General features: G+C 46.2%; 1 protein-coding gene across 16 annotated transcripts in view; it reads left to right on the plus strand.

The window, feature by feature from the left end:
• Positions 1-27,598, plus strand: part of OBSCN (obscurin, cytoskeletal calmodulin and titin-interacting RhoGEF) — a 762,040-nt gene that overhangs the window by 448,928 nt on the left and 285,514 nt on the right. For all 16 annotated transcript variants that reach the window (XM_033931804.1, XM_033931806.1, XM_033931805.1 and 13 more), the window contains 2 exons: positions 4,326-4,550; positions 12,199-13,551. In XM_033931804.1, coding sequence (XP_033787695.1) covers positions 4,326-4,550; positions 12,199-13,551 — 1,578 coding nt within the window. The remainder of the gene's footprint in view (positions 1-4,325; positions 4,551-12,198; positions 13,552-27,598) is intronic.

The following is a 27,598-nucleotide window of genomic DNA, read 5'->3' on the forward strand; positions in this document are numbered from 1 at the left end:
TAGGGGGTCACCGGGGCCAGGAGGGCTTTGGCTCCCTCCTGGCCCAATCCAGTCGGGAAGGGGGGGTCGCCAGGGCCAGGAGAGCTTGGGCTCTCTCCTGGCCTATTTGTGTCGGAGGGGGGGGGTCGCCAGGGCCAGGAGAGCTTGGGCTCTCTCCTGGCCCGTTCGTGTCGGAAGGGGGGTTGCCAGGGCCAGGAGGGCTTGGGCTCCCTCCTGGCCATATCGAGTCGGGGGAGGGCACGATCGCCGGGGCAAGAGGGCTTGGGCTCCCTCTTGCTCCGATGTTGTCGGGGGGGAGGGGGGGTTCGCGGTTCGACAGGGCAGGAGGGCTTGGGCACCCTCCTGTCTGGATCGTTGTGGGGGGGGGATTCAGTAACCGGTGTTGTTTTTGACAGACACCGGTTACAGAATCCAGCTTTTAGGCGAAGGACTGGTTCCTCCTTCGTCTAAAAGCCCTTGTGTTGGACGTTTGGGGCTTAGGCGTTTTTTGGGTAAATTATGGGCAAAAAGTGTAGACATCGTGGGGGTGTATTTGTAGACGTAATGGTGATCTGGGCGTTTAGTAGAGGCAGGCCATAATCAAAACAAGGACGTTTGTTTTGATTATGGACACTTTCCCTGCTTCTGCTTTGAACGTTTAAGGACTTAGGCCAAAAGGGGACTTAGACGGTTTTTTTGATTATGCCCCTCCACGTATATAAGACATGACAATCTCTAATCAAACAATAAAAAAAGCAAATTGAAAAAAGAATAATCATATTGCACTAATTGACATCAGCATCCTACTTTGCATATAGCAGACAGTTCTAAGTATTCATATAATATTGCTGAAACAATGCTCTTTTGAACACTTTCTGAAAGGAAAAATAGGAAAGATCAGGTTGAAAATTGTCCTGCCAGAAGTTCCAGAATACCAGACCTGCGTAAGAGAAAACTCTTCCTAGTTGATGAAAGTCTTACTTGCTGCAAGTTAGGTAGCTGAAGAGAGTATTTATGGGCGCATACCTGGCAATATTTTTTTTTGGGGGGGGGACAAATACTAAAGTTGGCTCAAAACGAAAGTCTTGAAAACAAGGCCAAAGCAATTTAAAATCAATGCATGCCAGTGTAGTTGATACAGTATGGGAATTATAGGATCAATTTTTTTTTTTTTGCTCCACTGATGAGCCTGGCAGCTGTGTTTTGCACAACTTGCAAATGCTGCAGATTAGCCTGACTAGATCCTAAAAAGAGAGAGTTACAGTAATCCATTCTAATAGTAATAAAAGCATGGTTAAAAATAAGGTCTTCTCTGGTTTTTTTTTTTTTTATTTCAATAATTTTATTGAATATTATAAGTAATATACAAAAAGCAGTTCAAATACATAAAAATTGAATAAAAAATAGTGATGTATAAACGAAAGAAACCATAATTGCATTCATTTGCATATAACAGATTAGTAAGAAGAATTCAGAGTATTTGAAACTGCTAAGAAAAGAAATAGAAAGGGTAGAGAAGCAGAGATGATGAAGTAAAAGAAAAAAGAGAGATAAAGAGAGAGAGAGAGAGAAAGAGAGAGAGGCAGAAGTGTCTACGAGGTAGAGTGAACATATGAATCTAAGAATGACCAAGGTGATTTATTTCGCACCAAATTTGTAGAGAAACGGGATATCATGTTCTTTTCATATGCATATGATTCGAATTTGTGGTACATGCTCAAAGAGTTCCACCAAAAGGTGTAGTCTAGTAGTGTGGATGACTTCCAATTTTTCAAAATGTGCATAAGAGCTGTCACAAACATGGTGTCAATGAGTTTAGGAGGACAGTTTGATAATGTTCAAATGCGTCCTGACTTTATGACCTCTCAACAAACTATTCGTCACTGGTCTACTTTGGCTTTACTGAAAGGTAAGGCGATATCTCTTTTTTATAGTATCTTAAGAGGTCTTCTCTGGTTAATATGGGTTTTGATTGCTTTAACATACATAAATAATAAAAACATGATTTAACTGCATGACTAATCTGAGGTTTAAAACTAAATGCATTGTCATAACAAACTCCTAACCTAGTAATCATGTGTCGAAGAGGCAGCGTTTGACTGCCTGTTCTAGGCAAGGTTGCGAGGCATCTAGATTTACGTGATAACCATATAGCTGTCAATTTTTTATTCAAATTCAAATTGTGCTCACTCATCAAGTCAGCTAAAACGTTTTCATTAAAATCAAGCAAATCTTTCATAAAGGTGATTATTTGTATATCATCTGCAGAGGTGAAAATCAGTATTCCAGGTGTCCGGCAACCTAGCTATAGGTTCTAAATACAAATTAAAAAAGAACAGGGGAAAGAAGTGACATTACCTTTTAGAACCTTCTTCAGGGCTAGGTCGTTATTCTAGCCGATCAAGTGCGTCCAATGGCAAAAGTAAGATCTAAACCAGTGGTCTCAAACTCACGGCCTGCCAGGTACTATTTTGAGGCCCTCAATAGGTTTATCATAATCACAAAAGTAAAATCAAACAGTTTCTTGATCATATGTCTCTTTGGCTATAAATTACAAAATTATTATTAAGACCTAGCCAAAAGGAAAGATTTATAAACTATAAAGAGTTTTACCTCATGCAGAATTGTCATTTTTTTTAAATAAGACATTAACTATTTTTTCTGAGGCCCTCCAAGTATCTACAAATCCAAAATGTAGCCCTGCAAAGGGTTTGAGTTTCAGACCACTGATCTAAACCAATCTAGTACTATTGATTTCAAGCCAAAGAGGCTCATTTTCAAAAAAAAGAAAGCTGTCCAAAAGACAGCATAAACCGGAACTTGAGGATGTCCAAGTGTCAATTTTCAAAACGATCTCACTAGATGTCATGTTTGAATTTTTGCCCGCTGTGCATTCAGAGTTCAAGGCATGTTGTGGGTGGTCTTTGAGCGGGCTTAACACTTGGACATCTTGCGGTGACAGTCAAAACTTTCCCCAAACGTCCTGGACAGAACTTAGGCGCCCAGAGTTAGATCTGTTTTAAAAGCATCTAAGGGCTCCTTTTACAAAGGTGCGCTAGCATTTTTAGCGCATGCACCAGATTAGCGTGCGCTAGCCGAAAAATTACCGCCTGCTTAAAAGGAGGCGGTCACGGCTAGCGCACCTTTGTAAAAGGAGCCCTAAGTGTCAAAAAGGAACCCAAACTGATCAGATGACTATTGGAAGGATAAAGTAACGACCACTTCACACTCCCCCAGTGGTCACTGACCCCTTCCCACTCCACAAAGATCTGAATGAAACAATACATATCTGTCACTAGAACAGCAGCACATGGTTTGGGAAAGCCTAGTCCAGCTGCACAAAGGTGTCTTAAGTAGCCTTGTGGGTGGGCTGGTGAACCATAGAGAGGAGGGCCCAGGCCCATAAGCCACTCTAAACACTACATTTATGAGCCAATCAAAACTGCCATATAGGTGTTATCTGCAGCCATAGGGGGCTATTGGGGTGGTGGACAGGTGGGCATAATAATAATAATTTTAATAAATAATTTATTCTTATACACTGCCAAACCATCAGTTCAAGGCAGTTCACAACAAGAAGAGGCTAGGGGGGAGTTTGGGAGGGATCAGGATAAATTGTAAGGTGGTTGTGGTGAGATGTACATTTGGCATCCTTTATGTGAAGTTCACAGCAGGGTCCTCTAAGGTGCCCTACTCCTCTGTTGGTATGTCTGTGTGGCCAGTCCATTACAATGCTCACCCCTCCTACGTCCAAATGGTTTGGATTTGGATGTTTTGAACTTAGATGTTTTTGTGGTTGAAAATAACAAAGTTAGATGTCCTAAGGTTGAATGTCCTGTTGCCAAGATGTCTAAATAGACGATTTTTGGAAAAAAAATATTTGGGCATCTAGCGGTTTTGCAGGCTTCAGAAATGGCCCTTTCTCCGCCTCAGACATAGACGTCCTATCGAAAATGGCCCTCAAAGTGTTTAGGATGTAATAACTTAAAATGAGATACTGTGTCAAAAGCAGCACTCAGATCTAAATGGACCCAAAGAGCATCAAAATCTTGATCTGCTTTTACCAAGATTTCATCAGATAGTTTATAAAGAGCTAGCTCTCCTTCCTTTAGGCTAGAAAAGGTAATTTCTTTGTGTTCAGTTAAAATATGCAACATGCATCTTTTTAAAAATCTAGGTTTAAATCTTTGTTTGCATCTCCTCCCCAAAGAAAAATGCAAAATAATTAAAAAAAAAAACCTTCAGATCATGGATATCTCTTGGTGTCTTCAGCATTTTCTAACTGTCTCTAATAGAAATGTCATTGATGTGTCAGCAAATCCGTGTTGCTTTTTCTGTCATTCCAGAGCCTCCATTCACCATAACTCACCCCTTACTGAGCAAGCCAGCCCTTGAAGTAGGAGATGTCCTCTTAACAACTGAATTGGTTAATGAAAATCAGGAGGTGAAATGGGAGAAGGCGAAAGAGAAAGAGGAGGTGCATCCTGGAGAAAAATATGAAATAATCTCTGATGGCAAGAGCCAGTTGCTCGTTATCCATCCACTCAAGCCTGAGGACCTGTCTTTGGAAAGTATGTTGAGCTCTGTATATAGCACAGAAATGGCAGATCTAAAGCAAACATGTAGTCACATAAGTTGTTGCATCATCACACTTGGTACGCAAGGAGAGGCTGAAACAATGAAACACAGCATTAGTTGCTCTGTTGAACATAGTTCTTGCTTTACATCATCTTGATTTGCTATGTAAAAAAGACAATTTTTCCAAACATACATAAACTCACCCCAAATATCAATGTCATCGTAGAGTTTGGGCCTGCCATAAAACTAATTTTCCACACTTCAGCGAAAAATAGAAACGCGTTCTTGTTTTTCCAATCTGAAACACAAGCAGGCAGTTCAAAGGCACGCAAATTTCTTTTTCATACATAGCAGTTGTTTTATGGGAAAGGACCCGTAGAGCTCTCAACATTCTACAATTGCTCAAAAACATGAGGTTTCAGTGTTACACGACACATAAAATACAAATGACAGGTATAGATATTCTTCAGCAATTTAAAGCAAAAATTATGGCTCCTTTAACAAAGCTGCGGGCAGGCGAGGTAAGTCCTCCGACGCTCATATGGTTTCTCATTGCATAGAGCATTTACCTTGCTGGCCCGTAGTAGAAACCTCTTCCAAAGCTTTGTAAAAGCCAGCGCATGCATTTCATAAAAGCAGTTTATCCTCTTACAAACGCCTCATCAAAGTTATGATTTCCATCTCGCCCTACAGCTTTTACCCTCTGATCTCAAGATAGATCTCTCCCGCAGAGGAAGACTTAGTACATGAAGACCTCACATCCAGGGATGGGGAGGATGGGATTCCAGTTTAAAAATAGTTTTATTTCATTAAGGAGCTCAGAGGCAGATATATATATTTTTAATCTGAATGCTTAACATATTGTAGGTCACAACAAGCAAGGAACCTCAATCCTCCACTGTACAAAGAAGAAATCACAAACAAAAAAAACAGCAAGCCAAAGCCGGCAAAGTGGAGTAGATGGACTTGAAAATGACAGGTTTATTAAACACGTAAAATCAGCGGGAGACAGCGTATCCAGATTGTTCCCGAAGAGAGGCAGCGTGGGAGCCCTGCTCCGCCCCTCTCCCTGACCGAAAGGGAACATTTAAAAGAGCACAGCAGCCAGCTGGGCCCCCTTTCAGGCCACCAGCGGGAGACAGCGTATCCAGATTGTTCCCGAAGAGAGGCAGCGTGGGAGCCCTGCTCCGCCCCTCTCCCTGACCGAAAGGGAACATCTAAAAGAGCACAGCAGCCAGCCGGGCCCCCTTTGAGGCCACCAGCGGGAGACAGCGTTATCCAGATTGTTCCCGAAAAGAGGCAGTGTGGGAGCCCTGCTCCGCCCCTCTCCCTGACCGAAAGGGAACATCTAAAAGAGCACAGCAGCCAGCCGGGCCCCCTTTCAGGCCACCAGCGGGAGACAGCTTATCCAGATTGTTCCCGAAGAGAGGCAGCGTGGGAGCCCTGCTCCGCCCCTCTCCCTGACCGAAAGGGAACATTTAAAAGAGCACAGCGCCAATGGCGCTCAGCTGTTTGGCGCGCCGACGAAGGCGTGCGACAAAGGCGCATGCGCCTTAGTGCACGCCTTTGTGAAGCGCCTGCAGTGACGACAGTTGGATTCTGAAGCTAACAAAATAACAGGCTCCAATCAGCAGGAGCACACCAGCACTTTACGAGAGCGATGGAGGACCCAGGATCCCAGAGGTACTTTCCGGTATACTGCACAGAGTGCAATATGTACAACTACCTCCCCTTGGGAAGGCGGGAGTACATATGCAGTCGGTGTCAGGAACTGGAAAGCCTGAGGATGGAAGTCGGCAGATTGAGAGTCAGGGTCCAGGAACTGGAGGGACTGCGCACCACAGAGGAGACGAGCTGGTCAACCCAGAACACAGACGGAGCAGGCCCCATTGTGGACCAGGTGAGGGACCTCGAGAGATTCATCGAGGAGGCCTATAGGAAGGTGGAGGAACGGGACCAGCAGCTGCACAGACGGATGTCGGCAGACGAGACCCAGGATCCACAAGGCGACACCGGGGAAGGACCTAGCGGAGGAACCATTCAAGAGGAGGAGACCGCGACTCACCGGGACCTCGAGGGAGAGACACCGCACTACACCAAGGACACGGACCTGAGGCAGAGGAGGTTGCTGAAGAAAGGGAAGTCTGTTATTGTGGTGGGAGACTCGATCTTGAGAGAGGTAGACAGTCACGTAGCTGGAGGAAGGGAGGACCGGCTAGTGACTTGTCTCCCAGGGGCCAAGACACGAGACATCACTGATAGGATCGAGAGGATCCTGGACGGAGCAGAGACAGAGGAGACTGCGGTAATAATCCACGTCGGAACGAATGATGTGAGCCGGAGGAACTTCAGCATGGCCACACTGACTGACCAGTTCAGGGTCCTGGGACGAAAGCTGAAGTGGAGCACACAGAGGATAGCATTCTTGGAGATCCTGCCTGTACCGAGAGCAGATGCAAAGAGGCAGGCAGACCTCCAGGCTGTGAATGCATGGTTGAGGAGATGGTGCCAGGGAGGAAGCAGAGGGACCGGAGGATCTTATGATCAGACAGCGAGGGAAACATCAGGTAAAGGGAGCTTGCTGGGAGAAGACTAAGGGGCATGGAGACACAGGGGGACTGGGTGGCACGAGGGCGAAAGCTGAGGGCAATATAGAGGTACCACAAGGCGAGGGGGATCAAACAGAGGCTCAAGGGATGATAGCCCAGGAGGGGGCCGGTAGGGCTAGAAAACCCAGAGGAAAAGCGGGGAAGTGGGGTGGCGGGAATGTGGGGAAGCTGAAAGCTAAGAGGGTAAAGGCTGAGGGCAAAGCAGAAGCACAGGGAACAGGAGAACTGCCCGAAATCCAAGGGCAGGCGGCCCAGGTAAATGCAGAGGTGGAGGAAAAACGACGGGACCTAAGGGACCTGCGGTGCTTATACGCAAATGCAAGAAGCCTCATGGCCAAGATGGGTGAACTAGAAGTCGTGGCCAAGGGGGAGGACCTAGATATAATTGGAATTGCAGAAACCTGGTGGACAGAGGAAAATCAATGGGATGTGGCGCTGCCGGGGTACAAGCTCTACAGGAGGGACAGGACCCACAAGAAGGGGGGAGGCATAGTACTATATATAAAGGACTCTATCTACTCGGTCGGGATGGATATGGCAACGAAGGCAGAGGGGCTGGAATCGCTATGGGTCAAATTGCCGGGAAACAAGGGTGCAGGCATAAAACTGGGGCTGTACTATCGCCCACCTGGTACGCCAGAAGGAGTCGGACATGACTTGGAAGCGGAACTGAGACAGGAATGCAGGACTGGAAGTGTAACAGTGATGGGGGACTTCAACTACCCGGGAATAGACTGGAGTACGGGTCACTCCAACTGCACTAGGGAAACAGGATTTGTAGAAGCTGTGAGGGACTGCTTCATGGAGCAACTAGTCAAAGAACTGACGCGAGGGGGTGCTACTCTTGACCTCATCCTAAACGGATTAGGGGGGCCTGCAAGAGGGGTAGAAGTGGGAGGACCACTAGGCAACAGTGATCACAACGCGATCAGATTCACATTAGAAAGGGGGACACCCATAGTAAGGAGGACCGCAACAACTGCGCTCAACTTCAAGAAAGGGAACTATGTTGCTATGAGGGAAATGGTGGGGAGGAAGCTCAGAAACATCTTTAGGATGGAGACTGTGGGAAGCGCCTGGACCCTATTCAGGGACACCCTGCAGGAAGCACAAAGAATGTACGTCCCCAGTTTCAGGAAAGGCTGCAAGAACAAGTGATCAAAGGACCCGGTTTGGATGTCAACTGAAGTAAAGAGGGCAATAAATGACAAAAAAGTATCCTTCCGGAGATGGAAAAAGGACCCAACGGAGGAAAATCACCAGGCGCACAGGAAATGCCAAAAGGAATGCCACCGAGAGGTTAGAAAAGCGAAAGGGGAATACGAAGAGGGGCTGGCCAGGGAGGCGAAAAACTTCAAGGCATTCTTCAGTTACGTAAAGGGGAAGCGACCAGCGAGAGAGGAGGTGGGGCCGTTGGACGATGGGGATAGGAAGGGAGTGATTAAGGAGGATAAAGAGGTAGCTGAGAGGTTGAACACGTTCTTCTCGTCGGTTTTCACGAGCGAAGACACATCTAATATACCGGACTCAGAGGAGCTCATGAGTGGGGAACAGGCCGAAAAATTGGAGCACATAGAGGTAAGTAAGGAGGATGTCCTCAAACAGATAGACAGGTTAAAATGCGGTAAATCACCGGGCCCGGACGGGATCCACCCAAGGGTTCTGAAGGAACTAAGACAAGAAATAGCGGGCACAATCCAGCATGTTTGCAACCTATCCTTGAAAACTGGTGAGGTACCAGAGGACTGGAAATTGGCGAATGTCACACCTATCTTCAAGAAGGGATCGAGGGGTGACCCCGGGAACTACAGGCCGGTGAGCCTGACTTCAATTATAGGGAAGATGGTGGAAGCTATGATCAAGGACGGCATTTGCGAGCACATCGAGAGGAATGGCCTACTGAGAACAAGCCAGCACGGATTCTGTAAGGGAAGATCGTGCCTAACGAATCTTCTGTACTTCTTTGAGGGAATAAGCATTCGGGTGGACAATGGGGAACCCATAGACATCATTTACCTCGATTTTCAAAAGGCTTTCGACAAGGTGCCACATGAAAGGCTGCTTAGGAAGCTGTGGAACCACGGGGTGGGAGGGGATGTGCACAGATGGATCAAGCACTGGTTGTCGGGTAGATTGCAGAGGGTCAGAGTGAAGGGCCAATATTCTGACTGGCGGGGAGTCACAAGCGGTGTGCCACAGGGATCGGTGCTGGGGCCGTTACTCTTCAACATATTTATCAATGACCTGGAAAAGGAGGCAAAGTGCGAGGTTATAAAATTTGCAGACGATACCAAACTGTGCGGCAGAGTTAGGTCCAGGGAGGAGTGTGAGGACCTGCAAAGGGACCTGGACAAGCTGGAAGACTGGGCAAACAAATGGCAAATGCGCTTTAACGTGGAAAAATGCAAGGTCATGCATATAGGGAAAAAGAACCCGTTGTTCAACTACAAATTGGGGGGGGGCATTGTTGGGAGACAGCAGACTTGAGAGAGACTTGGGTGTGCTGGTGGATGCATCACTGAAGCCATCTGCACAGTGCGCAGCAGCCTCGAAAAAAGCCAACAGGATGCTGGGCATCATAAAAAGGGGCATAACAACCAGGACGCAGGAAGTCATCATGCCATTGTATCGAGCGATGGTGCGTCCACATCTGGAATACTGCGTTCAGTATTGGTCGCTGCACCTCAAGAAGGACATAGCGGTACTTGAGAGAGTCCAAAGGAGAGCAACGAAACTGGTAAAAGGGCTGGAACACTGCCCATACGCCGAGAGGTTGGATAGGCTGGGACTCTTCTCTCTGGAAAAAAGGAGGCTCAGGGGAGATATGATAGAGACCTTCAAGATCATGAGGGGCATAGAGAGGGTGGATAGGGACAGATTCTTCAGACTGAAGGGGACAACAAGTACGAGGGGGCATTCGGAGAAACTGAAGGGAGATAGGTTCAAAACAAATGCAAGGAAGTTTTTTTTCACCCAAAGGGTCGTGGACACTTGGAATGCGCTACCGGAGGAAGTGATCAGGCAGAGTACGGTACAGGGATTCAAACAGGGATTGGACGGATTCCTGAGGGATAAAGGGATCGTGGGATACTGAGGGAGGAGCTGGGATGTAACACAAGTATAGAAAGCTAACCAGGTAATAAGTATAGAAACTCAACCATGTCGTGCATGTGCAAGACCGGAGGGTTAGGACTTCGATAGGAAGATAGGACTTCAATGAGAAACTAAGGTGGCAAGGGAGCCCCTTCTGGTGATTCAGACAGGTCGTGACCTGTTTGGGCCGCCGCGGGAGCGGACTGCCAGGCAGGATGGACCTATGGTCTGACCCGGCGGAGGCACTGCTTATGTTCTTATCAAATGCATAAAACAATAAATACAATAAACCAAATGCATCTTGCAATAAAAATAGTCCCAGGTTTATATCGGTCTGTAAAGGAAAGCCCACATCTGTATGCAGATGATTTCACCTTGTTATATGCAGTTGAAGCAGACAATAAATACCACAAGCTGGTCAGCTGATTTCCCATACTCAGCTTGTTTTTTGTTTTGTAACATATGGTAGGTGCATCACTGTTATGTATGTAAAGCTAAGAGAAAAAATTGGAGCCGAGGTTAGGAACCTAAGACATTGTTTGAAAATAGGTGCCTAACTTTGGTCTCCTAAAACTGAGGTGCCTACATTTAGGCCTGCTCTAGATCTGCCTACGTTTAAACTGAGCATCTGACTTGCTTCCCCCAGCTTGACTCTGTCCCTAAGCACAGCCACTTTTTAGTCACTGAAATTTAGGTGCTCAGGAGGGGAACATTTTAATTTAGAAAAATCTTGTAACCTTCCATTTAGCTTAAAGGGATAATGCTTGAAAGCCGTCCCATAGAGTACCTCCTAAGAACAGAATGGCAATGCATGTGTCTTTTGTAGGACATACAGGCTATATACAGTATGATAAGTTTACTGAGTTTTATCATGGGGATAGTTTAAAAAAGGTTTGGATAATTTCCTAAAAGAGAAGTCCATAGGTCACTGTTGAGATGACTTGGGGGGAAATTCACAGCTTGTTCCTAGGGTAAGCATAATAAAATTTGTTTTGCTACTTGGGACCTAGCTAGGTACTTGGGACCTGGGTTGGCCACTGTTGGAAACAGGATACTGGGCTAGATGGACCTTCGGTCTGTCCCAGTATGGAAATTCTTATGTAGTTTCAGTATTACTGAACCCTGAGGCAAAAGAAAAAACCCTTACTAAATGCATGTTTTCTTATCAGCCTCTTTTCTTTACCTTTCTTGCCTTGCCTTTCCCCCCATCCCTAGCTTACAACATTCTTCATTTCACCCCTTCCCCAGTGTTTCACTCTCTGTTCATGTTTCCCTCATCTGTCTCCCACTCCCCTACCCTCCAGCATTCAGTCCTACCTTGTGACTCTGACACATCTCCCAAAATTCTCACCTTCTTTGTGACAATTACCCATCAGAATTCATCCCTTCATCACTCTTCCCTGCACATTCATCCCTTTTGCATCTCGCCCAGCATTCAATCCATCCTTTGAATGTATCACCCCAGCATTCACTCCCTTATCCTTACTTCCTAGAATTTGTCCCTTCCTTGTCTTCTGCCCCCAGCATTTACCCTCTCCTTATTTCTCATTCTCCAGCATTCACCATCATCCTCACTCCTCTAGTTTTCATACTTCCTTATCACTCTTTCATCCTTATTTCTTTAACATTTATTTCCTCCTCAAGTCCCATAACTCCTCCCTTGACAATCTCTCCCTCCTCATCAAGCCCTTGAAAGTTTACTCCCTCCTTCACCATCAACTTTCTCAGAGCCATCCCCCACCATCATTGCTTTCCTGGTTCTGAGGGTAATTTCCTTCCCTTCTCATCCCTTTGCTGTCATCATAAATGCTCAAAAATAATAAAGAGCTGTAGTTTTTATCTCTTTCATCCTCGTCACTATTTTAATTGTGGTTGTGTAAGCTTCTGTACTGTAAGCAGAAATGCTGTGTATTACATTTTTGGTCAACTTAAATTTCAGCAAAAATATCTTCTGAAGTGCTGACAAAAGAAGAGATTTTGGAAGAAGTACAGGAGATGGTCAAATGTGAAGAAACTGCAGAAGGTTCTGCCCAGCCCAGTTTGCCACTTGAAGCAGCTCAAGAAGGTGATCTTCATCTCTTATGGGAAGCTCTGGTGCAGAAACGAAGAATGAGCAGGGAACCAACCTTGGATTCTATCAGTGAAGTACCAGAGGAAGATGATAAACTTAAGCGGAAAAAAGAAGTAGAGGTACGGACAGATTTCTCAGAAGGATATACCTCTGATGAACAGACTAAGATCGGAGAAGCTGACATCTCTTTCACAAGTTCAGATGATGAATCCAGGGCTGGAACCCCATCACTAGTTTCTTACCTCAAAAAAGCTGGAAAGACCACTATTGCTGTAGGAAGCAAGGTTCAAACAGTGTCCACTACCAAATTCATGAAACACTGGGAAACAGACACTAGTGATATAAAGCTTGAGCCACCCATGCCACCTGCTACACCTGCTGACTTAGACATCATAGATGATAATGACCCTTCAATGAATAAAGCAGCTGTGAAAATTCAGGCTGCTTTCAAAGGCTACAAAACAAGGAAAGTGATCAAACAGCAAGAGTGTCCAATGTTTGGAGAGATCTTCAGAGATGTTACTGGTGAGCCTGGAGGCACTCTTCACCTTGAGTGTCTAGCCATTAGTAAGACTGATATGAAAGCCCATTGGCTAAAAGATGGCGAGGAACTTTCTGATGGGCGTCATTATCATATTGACAATTACAGTGATGGAACATGCTCCTTAATCATTACAGGCCTTGAAACAAAAGATACGGGAAGATACACGTGTGAGGTCTCTAATAAATTTGGTGTGGTTTCTCACAGTGCGAGGGTAGCGGTGTGCAGTGAGTCATCAGAAGCTGTTGAGAAAGCGAAACTAGGCCCTTCAAAATCAAGCAGTGATAGTGAGACAGAGAGCTCTTCAGGAAGTGAAATTGATGATGCATTCCGCAAAGCAGGTAGACGACTTCACCAGCTCTTTAAATCAAAAGTTTCCCCTGATATATCAGACGTGGAAGAGTTTGTCAGTGCTGATGAAGGGGACATAGAGAATGTGGATCCACAGACATACCGTGAAGATGATAAGTACATCTACATCAGATTTGAAGTGTTATCTGAGGCTAAGATCGCTGCTAGCAGGTTCAGAGAAATGTTCGGAGCTATGGGAATCCCAGTTGACATTGACATCTTGGATCAAGGTACAAAGAAAACAGAGCTACGGATAATGAAAGCAGCACAAGTGCAGGAGCAGCCAGAAGAAAAAACGCCTGAGAGCACTCTTTTGACTTCAGATACTGGTAAGGGCAATACAATTTTCTGTGTTTGCGTGAGCTCATATGGAGGTAGAATTATTTCAGGTATCCTAAATAAATAAGCTCAGAGAAAGGTAACCCAGACTTTTAGAAGATATAGGGTCCCTTTTACTAAAGTGCAGTTACTGCAAAAATGAACATATGCCTATTTCTGATCTGAGGAAGAAGGGTCATCTTCGAAAGCTCATCAAACAATGTACTAAGGGGAAGATTCTCAAAACTACAATGTGCCTTTAATGTACTCGCTAAACCTGTTCCAGCCGGTTTAGCATGCATGTATTTTAGCAGCGGATTATCAAAATGGCTTACCATGGTCTTTTCCGAGTTTCCTAGCAGTCTCCGATACTGCCATGCTAATGTAGTACAGCAAGGTCGTTAATTTTAAAATGAGGACTCCAAGCAATTCTCTGTCATTGTCGAATGATTCCCTAACCTCGTTGTGCCACATTTGCGGCCAAAATTTGACAACAGGTCTGAACTGTCTTAGCCTTACTTTCTGATCAGTGCCTGAGCACTGATTGGCTCAGGCATTGACAGGAAAGTAAAGTTTGACAGCTCAGACCCCTCCACACAAATTTAAAAAACAAAAACAAATTGAAGATCAGCAGGAGAGATGCCCACTCTCTCCCATCGTGTCGCACAAACCCCCAACACTGCTACCCAACCCCCACCCCACAGCAGGAGAGATGCCTACTCCTTCCTGCTGAACAATCCCCCGAAATGACTACCTACCCCTCCACCGTGCAGTGGGAGAGATGCCCACTCCCTTCTACTACACAATCCCCAAAACTACTATCCACCCCCTTACTCCGCAGCAGGATAGATGCCTACTCCCTCCCGCCTTCTCCCAACCCCCCTGACAACTCCCCCCATGCCCCCAACAACACCCCCTCCACCCCTCCCTACCTTATATACAAAGTCCGGCCAGAAGGACACCTACCCACTTTGGCAGACCTTCCCCTTCCCAGTACATCCTGGGATGTGCCGTGAGGGGCCTAAGGCTGTAATTGGCCCAGGCGCTTAAGGCCCCTCCTTAAGCGCCTGGGCCAATCAGAGCTTAGGCCCCTCCCCGGTGTATCCCAGGATGCATCTGGAAGGAGAAGGACTTCCATTTTGTAAGAGGTGGGCATGCTATGACACTCCCGCTCCTCCCTACCTTATTCACGAAGTCCAGCCGATAGGATGCCTAGCTGGAGCTGGTAGGCATCCTATCGGCTGGACTTCGTGAATAAGGTAGGGAGGAGCGGGAGTGTCATTGGATGCACGGGGGGGGAGTTGCAGGGGGGTGTTGGGTGGGTAGTAGTGTCAGGGGATTGTGCAACGCGGTGGAAGAAAGTGGGCATCTCTCCTGCTGATCTTTGATTTGGTTTGGTGGGTTTGGTTTTTTAAAAAATATGCAAGTATATTCTTTGCATGTGCTGATCGCTACCACCAGTGACTCATCTCATGTAAATTTAGCAAGCCTACATGAACATAGGAACCTCATTTTCAGGCGAGGTCTTTTGAGAATGACTCGCCTTTTTGAAATTGTTACAATAACGACCTCAGTAGCAGTCCATCGGATTTTATCATGAAGTTTTGAGAATCTTCTCTTAAGTTAGTTCAGTAAAAATGGTATTACCTTTATCCCTCTTCTTTTGTTTTATTTCTTTTAATTCTATATATATTATCTCAAACAGTGGACTGACATGTCTACCACACATTTTCATGCACAAATTAAGATGCAGTAATTGCAAAGAGCTTATGTGGCAAGTCTAGAGGGCATGTTCAGTATCTGCTATTCATTTACTGCACAGGCACAAAGTTAACACACAGCCACCACATTACATGTCTGGACCTCTAATGTGGATCCTTGGTAAGGGTCCTGCTAACACCCCAATGAAAAGCAGACCCTTCAGATCAGGCCCATGATCCCACCCATCTCCATCCCAAGTCCCCTGAAGAAAGTCCTGACCCCACCTCCTGATCCAAACTAGGATCTCCCCTGACACCAACCCAAGGTAGCTAAGATACAGTAACAAACAAAACTGTGTTCTCGGTTCTTTGGATATAATTTATTCAAAATTTTTTTGATGATACAGACTAAATCCACATATATTATAAAAGGACCCAACATGGGCCGTGTTTTGGCTAAACATGCCTTCCTCGGGGATCCAAGATATAATAAACCGACTTTAGCAATTGTGGAAAGAAGCCTTGGATGTGAACAGCACTGCAGACTTGCACCCAGCATTCTATTTGGTTTTACATTTTGCAAATACAAATTGTCTTTGGATTCTAAGGCTTTTTTCCTCAATTGCCAAAGTCGGTTTATTATATTATGGATTCCCGAGGAAGAAGTGTTTAGCCGAAACACGGCCTGGGTCAGGTCCTTTTAGGTTCAAACAATTTTTATTGATGCAAACAACAAGAACACAATAGCAAGGCACCCTGAAGGTGCACAATACAAAACAAATATGCATCATATAAATAGTATAACATAAAAGGACTAGACAAGAGGAATATCAACCAAACTCCCCCCCCCCCCCCCCCGCACACCATTAAGAGTGTGCATGGGAAGGAGAGCGGAAAGACACCCCGAGGCCCTGGACTCTGATGAGCCCCGAGGAAGCCACACCACTCCCCCCCCCCCCACTGAATCCCCCGTACCCTGACCATAGCAAAATCCCAGAACCTACCCATACCCCCCAATCCCACTCCAAACCCCCCACCCCACCCCCACCAATACATGCCCGTACTCTCCCAGCCCATCTATCCGGGCACCCACATTAGGACACCCATCTCAAGATTTGCGGCCCTTTGGATGCAAATCTTGCAAATATGGTTCCCAAATATTCAGGAACAACAACTTACGCTTCCTGGCCCCTCCCGCATCTCGCGCCTCCCAGATGGCCAACTGATGCAACTGGTTCCGCCAATGCCAAAATGCCGGAGGGTCAGGGTCCGTCCAGCATTGAAGAATACATTTCCTGGCCAGTAAACTCATCTTCCTGCACAGTGCCCGATTCCCCCTAGGCAAGTGGCCAAAAGCCTCTGGCAAATCCAAAACAAAGTGAGCCGGGGTACTCCGCAGGGCTCTCCCAAGCAACCTGGACATGTAAGAGATTACACGCCTCCAAAAGCGCTGGATGATGGGGCAAGTCCAGAAGGCATGTCCCAAAGTGTGTCTCCCTGACCCACATTTATGACACAGTAGTGTAGGGAGACCCCCCACTATAATACAACTGTGTGCGAGTGTAATATGCACGTAATGTCACCCTATAATGCGTTTCCCTCAACCAAGCACACGGGGTAACCCCTGGCGTCGCCCTCAAGGTACGGGCTACATCCCATTGTCTCATATTAATTTGCAATTCCCCCTCCCATTTACCCCGGATATTCTGGTAATCATTGGCCGGTTGTAACTCTTGCAAGCTAGCGTGAATGATGGACACCGAGAGGGACACCCCCTCCTCTGGTCCTTTTATGATATATGTGGATTTAGTCTGTATCATCATTACTGCTTTTAACAAAAAAATTTTGAATAAATTATATCCAAAGATCCGAGAACATTGTGTTTCCACAGTTTTGTTTGTTTGGACTTGTTCTTCTTTTCCTGTGGAAATTCAGGTCTCCTCGTTTTTGTTTGTTCCCTGATACAGTAACCCCAATCTCGATACAGATCCTGTCCCCTACACAAAACTGAACTTCTCCCCTCCTCCTCTCCCCCCCCACCACGATCAACTGTCTTGACATCCCCAGAACCTGGTTATCTCATGGTACCCCTGCTAAGACAACTGCTAGGGTCCATCAGCCCCATTTTGGTTTAAGGTGACAACCCAGGTGGCAGCAAAAGGGGACCACTGCTGCTTGGGTTCCACTGGATCTCCAATAAAGTCTCCAGGTAAGACCTGGGGAAGGGGATCAGTAGGTGGGAGGGAAGATAGGGCATTGGGACTGGGACTTTAGTTCAGAGGGGTGAAGTTTGGTTGTAGGGGGTGGGCTGCTTGTGACTGCTCCAGCATGTTGGTGTCAGGGCTTTCATGGAAAGGAGAGGTTCTGTGGATGTCACAGTTGATTGGGGGGGTCTGAGTTGTTGGGGGAGGGGGTTTGTCAGGGGCAGGGTCTATGTCAGGGTGGGTTAATGTGTCAGCGCCAGCATGGGATGATATCGGGGGAATTGCAGTGTGGATTGGGAGGGGTCCGGCTTCTGTGCAGCCCATTGCACCACTTTACTGCATATATTGTACAAAAGAGTTTTCCATAGAATTTTATCTTTTCAAGCTGGATCACAGAATAAACCCTTTTCTGTCCTGATAAACTCTAGGTCCTATCTTTCCTTTAGAAAAATGCTAAAGACCTATTTATTTGACAAATTCTTATGAATGTGATTATAATACACTGTGCTTGTACAGTCTCACGATTGTTGTTAACCGTGTTGAACTGAGAGGTTACTGCGGTGTATAAGTGAATTTGTTATGTTATACTTATCGCGTCCTTTTGAGGTGATGGTAAGTTCAACTGTACTATTGGCTGCACATGTATGCTAGCCTGCCTCTGTCTCATGCGTGCCCAGCCCACTCTCGCATTTGGCTGCCAGTGCTGGGTTTCTTTTTTTTAAAATTCTTTATTAATTTTAAAACTGACAAACAAGTGATAAATATTAAAACATTACATTAATAATAAAATATACAGCACTTGACATTCTTATACATATAATCCATTAAAGTAGAAATTATAACCCTTTCCCCCCACCAAACAATTCTGCAACAGAAATCCAATCATTAAATAAAAATATTAATCATCCAATTTCCCCCCCCTTCCCCCAATAAAATACATGTATCCATCAGAAAGGAAAACGATGTTCATTCATTACAATATTTCTCTAATGGCCCCCAGATCTTTATAAAGTTGTTATAATTTACCTTTCTGTACAGCAATTGCTCTTTCCATTTTAAAAATGTGACAAAGTGAATTCCACCAAAAAGAATAATTAAGATTTGTATAATTTTTCCAATTAGCCGTAATGTGCTGAATTGCCACCCCTGTCATTATTAATAGAAGTTTGTTATTATAAGATGAAATTTGACTTTTTTTCCTCATAGCCATGCCAAACAGAATAGTATCATAAGACAAAGCAACATGATTTTCAAGTAAACGGTTAACCTGCGTCCAAATTGAATTCCAAAATAATTTAATACAGGGACAGTAAAAAAGTAAATGATCCAATGTCCCTACTTCCAGATTACAATGCCAGCATTTATTAGACTTAGATCTATCTATCTTTTGCAAACGAACTGGGGTCCAAAAAGCTCTATGCAACAAAAAAAACCAAGTTTGCCTCATAGATGCTGACACTGTACATCTCATTCTCCAAGACCAAATTCGTGGCCATTGAGATGCAGAAATTTGCTGCCTTATCTCAATACTCCAAATGTCTCTAAGACCATTTTTTGGTTTTTTATTCACATATCCAGATAATAATTTATACCACAAAGCGGCTTGATGTCCCAGGAAATCCGCTTGAAAACAAAGGAACTCCAGACTATATTGATTATTCAGATTTTTCAATTCAGGGAACCCTACCTGAATAGCCTTCTTCAGCTGCAACCATTTAAAACTTTGTGATTTATTAAGACCGAATCTATGTTGCAGCTGTGAAAATTCAAGCAGTTTACCATCTGAAATAACGTCATTTAGAGTTCGAATGCCTGCAATGATCCAGGTTTTCCATAAGATTTTAGATCCGACAATTTGAATCTTGGAATTAATCCATAAAGATTGATTTGTAGATTTACTTATTGGAATAGGTGTTAAATTGCTAATATATCTCAATGTTTTCCATGTATCTGATAAAATGCTGGGTTTCTAATGCAAACCTCCTGTTATCCCAGGACAAGCAGGCAGCATATTCTTGACTGATGGGTGACAGCACCGACGGAGCCCCGGTACGGACAAATTCTTATGAATGTGATTATAATACACTATGCTTGTACAGTCTCACCGACCCGCACAACTGGTGCTTACAGTGCCTCGGTCCTGACCATCAGGCGTCCACCTGCACCCGCTGTGCCACTCTGAAAAAGAGAACTCTTAAAAACCGCCAAATTCAACAGCGGTTATTTGGTACCGAGATGTCAGATTCGGCGGTACCGACTCCGACTTCGGCCCCGATGCAGTCGGCACCTACTTCATCGACACCGCGCGATACCGCGCCGGCGTCGCATTCCTCAGATAAGCTGGCTAAGAAGCCTTCCCCGCTGGAGCGCCCTCCAGTCTCAGTGGCAGCGAGCCCAATCCTGCTGACCTCGAGGCGCCCACGGAAGCGCTCCGCTCCGATTGAGGTTAGCCCTTCGACCTCGGGTTCCTCTTCGGAGTGTAGAGCGGCACCAAAGGTACCGCAGAAGAAAAAAGCGGTACCGGTGCCTTCACTGGATGAGCGAATTGTCGCCGTCCTGCAAGTTCAGCTTAAAGAGCAATTGCAGCAGCTCCTGCCTGCTCTTCTGACACCGAGCCTTCCAGTCCCGGTCCGGTCTGAGCTACCGGTACCGGCAGTGGAACAGCCTCTTTTATCGGCATCCACTTTGTCGGTACCGGTACAAACAGCTTCCTCGGTATCCATGCCAGTTTTAGCTCCGAAACCGAGGTCTTTACACCAGGCGGTGCAAACTTTGGCACCGGCACGCCCGATGACATCTCCCGGTACCGTTTCACAGAGGTCTGGTAAGTCGACTCATAAAACTCGACACCTAGAACCCTCCACACCGGAGTCTCGGGACCGTAGTTTTCAGGTGAGGGACCCTGATCTGTGGGGTGATTCAGAGGAGCCGCTTCTCTCTGAGGGAGAGTGTTCGTCAGGGGACGAGGACCCTTCTGTATTAGATCCGTCTTCTAAGCCTGATGCATCTTCTTTTACCTCTTTTCTCAAAGAAATGTGCGACTCTCTCTCTATTCCCTTGGAGGCTGAATCCAAAAAATCCAAGGCATTTCTCGATGCACTGGACTTTGACCAGCCTCCAAGGGAATTCTTGAAATTGCCTCTCCATGATATTTTGCGAGAGACTTTCTATAAAAATCTAGAGACACCTTTGACCATTCCAGGAGCTCCTCGCAAACTGGACTCCTTGTATAAGGTCATACCTATTCCTGGCTTTGACAAACCGCAACTCCCCCATGAGTCTTTACTAGTGGAATCTACTTTAAAGAAATCCACGGGGGCTAGTGTGTATGCCTCTGTCCCTCCTGGCAGAGAAGGTAAGGCCATGGATAAGTTTGGCAAGCGGTTATATCAGAATGCGATGCTAGCTAATAGATCTGGGAACTATGCTTTTCATTTTTCGTTCTACCTTAAGCATCTCATTCAGAATTTGTCATCTTTTGAAAAATATCTCCCTGACCGTAAAAGATCTGCTTTTCGCCAAACTTCTTTATCGCTCTTACAACTCCGTAAGTTCATGGTCAGATCGATCTATGACACCTTTGAGCTGACCTCTCGGGCCACGGCTATGTCGGTGGCCATGCGTCGCCTGGCCTGGCTCAGAGTTTCAGAACTTGATGTCAATCATCAGGATCGACTGGCTAATGCACCTTGCCTGGGGGATGAGCTGTTTGGAGAATCCATGGACTCCACTACCCAAAAGCTCTCAGCTCATGAGACCAGGTGGGATACTCTTCTCAAAACAAAAAAGAAGACCCCACCTACCAGGCCTTTTCGCCAGCAGTCGGCCTACCAGCGTAGATTTGTGGCTCGTCCTTTACCACAGGCCCCGCAACAACCCAGGCGTCAAAGGCAACAACAGAGACAAGCTGCTAGACCAGCACAGCAGCAACAACAAGTGAACTAAACTAAACTAAACCTTGGGTTTATATACCGCACCATCTCCACGAATGCGGAGCTCGGCACGGTTTACAGGAAGAAAGATGAGAGAGGAACTACAGTGGAGAGATTAAAGAGTTAGGTGTAAAGGGGGAAGGTGAGAGGCCTAAGAGGGGGGAAGTGTTACAGTTTTGAGAATAGCCAGGTTTTTAGGTGTTTGCGGAAGAGTTGGAGGGAGCTTGAGGTTCGGAGAGGGGAGGTGAGGTTATTCCAGATCTCAGTGATTCTAAAGGGGAGGGATGACCCAAGTTTGCCTACATGGGAAATACCTTTTATGGAAGGGAAGGATAGTTTAAAAATTTGGGAGGATCTGGAGGAAGTAGGGGTTGGGGAGTTCCAGGATAGAGGGATAACGGCAGGAAAGATGCCATGTAGGATCTTGTAGGCCAGACACGCACATTTGAAGTGGATCCTCCCCCTTCACAAAAATCCACTCAACCCTTTTGACTTGGTTCTCCAGGACATAGCCAGTCTCCCTCCTGCTGCCCACCGTCCGCAGCCCATAAGAGGACGCCTTACTCTTTTCATAAGCCGTTGGGAAACCATCACCTCGGATCAGTGGGTCCTCAACATCATCCGCCACGGCTACTCTCTCAACTTTCAGACACTTCCTGCCCAAAGTCTACCAAGAGAGTCTGCTTCGAACACTCCTCAGGTTTCACTCCTTCTTCAGGAGGTTCAATCCCTCATAGAAACATAGAAACATAGAAGATGACGGCAGAAAAGGGCCACAGCCCATCAAGTCTGCCCACTCCAACAACCCTACCCCCTTGAATTTACCCCCCTAGAGATCCCACATGTGTATCCCATTTCCTTTTAAAATCCTTCACGCTGCTGGCCTGAATCACCTGAGGTGGAAGTTCATTCCAACGATCGACCACCCTTTCGGTGAAGAAGAACTTCCTGGTGTCGCCATGAAATTTCCCACCCCTGATTTTCAGCGGATGGCCTCTTGTGGCAGAGGGGCCTTTAAAAAAGAAGATATCATCTTCCACCTCAATACGGCCGGTGATATATTTAAACGTCTCTATCATGTCTCCTCTCTCTCTACGTTCTTCAAGTGAATATAGCTGCAATTTGTTCAGCCTTTCTTCATACGGGAGGTCTTTGAGTCCCGAGACCATTTTGGTGGCCATTCTTTGAACCGACTCAACTCTCAGCACATCCTTTTGATAATGTGGCCTCCAGAATTGTACACAATACTCCAGATGAGGCCTCACCATGGATCTGTACAATGGCATTATAACTTCGGGCTTCCGGCTGATAAAACTTCTTCGGATGCAACCCATCATTTGTCTTGCCTTTGATGAAGCCTTCTCCACTTGATTGGCAGCCTTCATGTCTTCGCTAATGATCACCCCCAAATCACGTTCCGCCTTGGTCCTAACTAAGGTTTCACCATTTAGTGTGTAAGTTTTGCATGGATTCCTGCTGCCGAGGTGCATGACCTTACATTTTCTAGCATTGAAGTTTAGCTGCCAAGTCGAGGACCAATGTTCCAATAGAAGTAGGTCCTGCGTCATACTGTCTGGTAAAGTGTTCTCACTTACTATGTTGCATAGTTTGGCGTCATCGGCGAATAATGTGATTTTACCCTGAAGCCCCTGAGTCAGATCTCCCACAAATATGTTGAAGAGGATCGGGCCCAAGACCGAGCCCTGAGGCACTCCACTGATCACCTCCGACGTTTTTGAAGGGGCACCATTTACCACCACTCTCTGAAGTCTACTGTTTAGCCAATCACCGACCCATGTAGTTAACGTCTCTCCCAGTCCCATTGATTTCATCTTGTTCAATAGTCTGCGGTGCGGAACGCTATCAAAAGCTTTACTAAAATCCAAGTAAACGACATCCAGGGACTCACCCACATCCAGTTTCCTTGTTATCCAGTCAAAGAAACTAATCAGATTGGATTGGCAGGACCTGCCTCTGGTAAATCCATGTTGGCGGGGATCCCGTAGATTCTTCTCGTCTAGGATTGTATCTAATTTATGCTTAATTAGTGTTTCCATGAGTTTACTCACTATGGATGTGAGACTCACCGGTCTGTAATTCTCAGCCTCTGTCCTGCAGCCCTTTTTGTGGAGTGGGATTACATTGGCTGTTTTCCAGTCCAAGGGGACTTTTCCCGCCTTCAAGGAAAGATTGAAGAGCACAGACAATGGCTCTGCCAGGACATCACACAGCTCTCTAAGCACCCTGGGGTGTAGATTGTCCGGTCCCATGGCTTTGTTCACTTTGAGTCTTGATAGCTCGCAGTAGACGCTGCTGGGTGTAAACTCGAAATTCCAGAACGGGTCATCTGAGCTATGCCTTGCTTGCAACTGTGGACCGGACCCTGGCGCCTCGCAGGTAAAGACTGAGCAGAAGTATTCGTTTAGTAGTTCGGCTTTATCTGAATCTGATTCTGCATAAGTCCCGTCTGCTTTCCTAAGGCGTACTATCCCATTTGTGTTTCTTTTCCTATCGCTGATGTACCTGAAGAAGGATTTATCCCTTTTCTTAATGTCCTTTGCTAGATTTTCTTCTATCTGAAGCTTGGCCTCTCTGACTGCCGTTTTGACAGCTTTGGACTTGGCCAGATAGTCTTCTTTTACTGCTCCTCTTCCTGAATGTTTGTAGGAAACAAATGCTTTTTTCTTTTTCTTAACGAGGTCCGAGATTTCTGTAGTGAACCACTGGGGTCTGTTATTCCTCCGTCGTTTGCTTGTTGTTTTTATATAGCGATTTATTGCTTCATGTAGGGTAGATTTCAGGTTTGCCCACATAGCTTCTACATTATTGGTTTCGGCATGGTCTTGCAGTGCCCGATGGACGAAGTCTCCCATGCGTTTGAAGTCAGTGCCACGAAAATTTAGGACCTTTGTTGTTGTGGTCGATCTGGAGAAACCCTTCCGAAGGTTGAACCAAATCATGTTATGGTCGCTGGAGGCCAGCGTATCACCTACCGAAACTTCTGATACGCTGTCTCCGTTGGTGAGTACCAGGTCTAGTAACGCCTGGTCCCTGGTGGGCTCCAATACCAATTGTTTGAGCTGTGCACCCTTTATGGAGGTTAACAACCTTCTACTGCCGCTAGTTTGTGCGGTAAGTGCATTCCAATCTGTATCGGGCATATTAAAATCCCCTAACAGTACTGTGTCCCCACGCAAGGTGATGTTTTCAATGTCTTCGATCAGTTCTATGTCCTTGTCTTCCTGTTGTCTAGGAGGTCTATATACCACACCAAGGTATAAGCATTTTTCGTTCCCTCTGGCCAGGTTCACCCAGAGGGATTCCCCGGAGTATCTAACATCTGTGATTCTGGTAGTCTTGATGTTTTCTTTAATGTATAGTGCTACCCCTCCTCCTAACTTTCCCTCTCTGTCTCGACGAAGCAAGTTGTAGCCCGGTATAACCATATCCCACCCGTGTGAGTCCGTGAACCAAGTCTCAGATATTGCCACCACATCTAGGTCTGCGTTCATTATTTCAGTCTCCAATTCCAGAATTTTGTTGCCCAAACTGTGTGCATTAACATACATTGCCCTCCATACCTTATTGTTGTTAAGTCCCTGTGAAGAGATTCCCTCCTGATTTAGTGTGACTCCCATTTTATCTTGTATAGTATGGGTACTTACCTTGGACTCAGAAGTGTGGTTGTGGCTCGCCACCTCAGGATAGTTTCTTACTGCTCTGGAATGTGAGTGGATACCCTCCCCCAACTTACCTAGTTTAAAGCCTTACGAAGTAGGCGGGCTAATCGATGTCCAAATACGTTTTTACCTCTCCTGGTCAGGTGGAGTCCGTCTGGTCCCTGCAGTCCCTGTAGCGCCTCTCCGTGGTCTAGGAATCCAAAGTTCATCTCTATGCACCATCTGCGAAGCCACTCATTAGTCCATTTGATGCGCTCTTCTCTGGCTTTGCCTTTGTCTCTTACTTGGAGGATCGATGAGAAGACCACCTGTGCTCCTATCTGCTTTAACTTCTTACCCAGGGTTCCGAAGTCTTCGGGTATGTTCTCCGAGGTGCTCCTGGCAGTGTCGTTCGTACCTACATGGATGAGAAGCATAGGGAAATGATCATGAGGTTTTAGAAGTTTATCTAGACAGGTGGTGACATCTTTGATCTTGGCTCCAGGGAGACAGCAGACCTCTCTGGAATGCATATCCGGTCTGCAGATTGGTCCCTCAGTGCCCCGCAGCATGGAGTCCCCAATGACCACCACTCTGCGCTTCTTCCGCGGGGGCTGAACCGTGAGCTCCTGAACTGAAGTTATGTGCTGGGTATCTTCTTGAGCCTCTTCTGGTACCTCCTCAGCGGTTCCATCTTGTAAGATCTGGAATCTGTTTCTTAGGGTGAGTTGTGGGGTTGATGTAGAACTACCCTGTTTGTGAACGCCATAGAGGAAGTTCCTCAAAAGGGGCAGGGATTCTACTCCCGTTATTTCCTAGTCCCCAAAAAAACAGGAGATCTCAGACCCATCCTAGATCTTCGCGATCTCAACAAATACTTAGTCAAAGAGAAATTCAGAATGCTCTCTTTAGCCACTCTTTACCCTCTTCTCAATCAAGGCGACTGGCTATGTTCCCTCGATCTCAAAGAAGCATACACTCACATACCGATCAATCTGGCCTCCAGACAGTACCTACGCTTCATGATCAATCGTTGTCATTACCAGTACAAGGTACTACCCTTCGGTCTTGCCTCCTCTCCAAGAGTGTTCACCAAATGTCTGATTGTGGTGGCCGCTTTTCTGCGTTCCCACCACCTTCAGGTGTTTCCTTACCTGGACGATTGGTTGATAAAGGCCAATTCATCTCAAACAGTACTTCAGGCCACCAACCAGACCATCCTATTTCTACGTTTGCTGGGGTTCGAGATCAATCTACCCAAATCTCATCTCATCCCCACGCAGAGACTTCAATTCATTGGAGCAGTCTTGGTCACAGTCCTCATGAGAGTGTTCCTGCCGTCCAACCGTCTTCAAACGCTTCAATCTCTATGTCAGCAGGTGCTTCCACAACGTTCCATCTCTGCCAAGAAAATGATGATACTCTTGGGTCACATGGCCTCCACAGTTCATGTCACACCCCTCGCACGTCTTCACCTGCGCACTCCTCAATGGACCCTAGCTACCCAGTGGTCCCAAGCGACGGATCCTTGCTCACGACACATATCTGTGACATCATCTCTTCGTCAGTCTCTACAATGGTGGTTGATATCCTCAAATCTCTCCAGAGGTCTTCTGTTTCATCTACCTCCTCATCAACTTGTCATCACCACCGATGCCTCCCCTTATGCCCGGGGAGCTCATTTGAACGAATTCCAAACTCAAGGACTTTGGACAGCCCAGGAAATGAAACATCACATCAATTTCCTGGAACTCAGAGCGATGTTTTATGCCCTCAAGGCCTTCCAACATCTTCTCTTTCCTCAAGTCCTCCTGCTGTGCACAGACAATCAAGTTGCGATGTACTACATCAACAAGCAGGGTGGGACATGCTCTCGCCTCTTGTGCCAAGAAGCCCAGAAGATTTGGGCTTGGGCCACAGATCACCATCTATTCCTGAAAGCTATCTACATTCAGGGAGAACAGAATTCCTTGGCGGACAAGCTCAGCAGAATTCTCCAGCCTCACGAGTGGACACTCGATCCTTTAACTCTGCAGTCCATCTTCGCTCAGTGGGGCACTCCTCAGATAGACCTCTTTGCAGCTCCTCACAATCACCAGCTGCCCCTATTCTGCTCCAGACTCTACTCTCCTCACCGTCTGGCAGCAGATGCATTTCTCCTCGATTGGTCCAATCTGTTCCTATACGCTTTCCCTACCTCTGCCTCTCATGTTAAGAACCTTGTTCAAGCTCAAGAGGGAACGAGCCACCATGATTCTGATTGCTCCACGGTGGCCCAGGCAACATTGGTTCTCCCTTCTACTTCAACTCAGTTCCATGGAGCCTTTTCTTCTTCCACTGTTTCCTTCGCTGCTTACGCAACATCAGGAGACCCTTCTGCATCCCAACCTTCAGTCTCTGCACCTGACAGCTTGGTTTCTCTCGGGCTGACTTCTCAAGATACTCTTTTGTCTCAGCCCGTTCGTTCCATTCTGGATGCCTCCAGGAAACCGGCCACTCTACAATGTTACCATCAGAGGTGGACACATTTTTCTTTCTGGTGTCTTCTTCATCATCATGATCC

The sequence above is a fragment of the Geotrypetes seraphini genome, chromosome 2, assembly GCF_902459505.1.
Source record: "Geotrypetes seraphini chromosome 2, aGeoSer1.1, whole genome shotgun sequence".
NCBI classification, from domain to species: domain Eukaryota; kingdom Metazoa; phylum Chordata; class Amphibia; order Gymnophiona; family Dermophiidae; genus Geotrypetes; species Geotrypetes seraphini.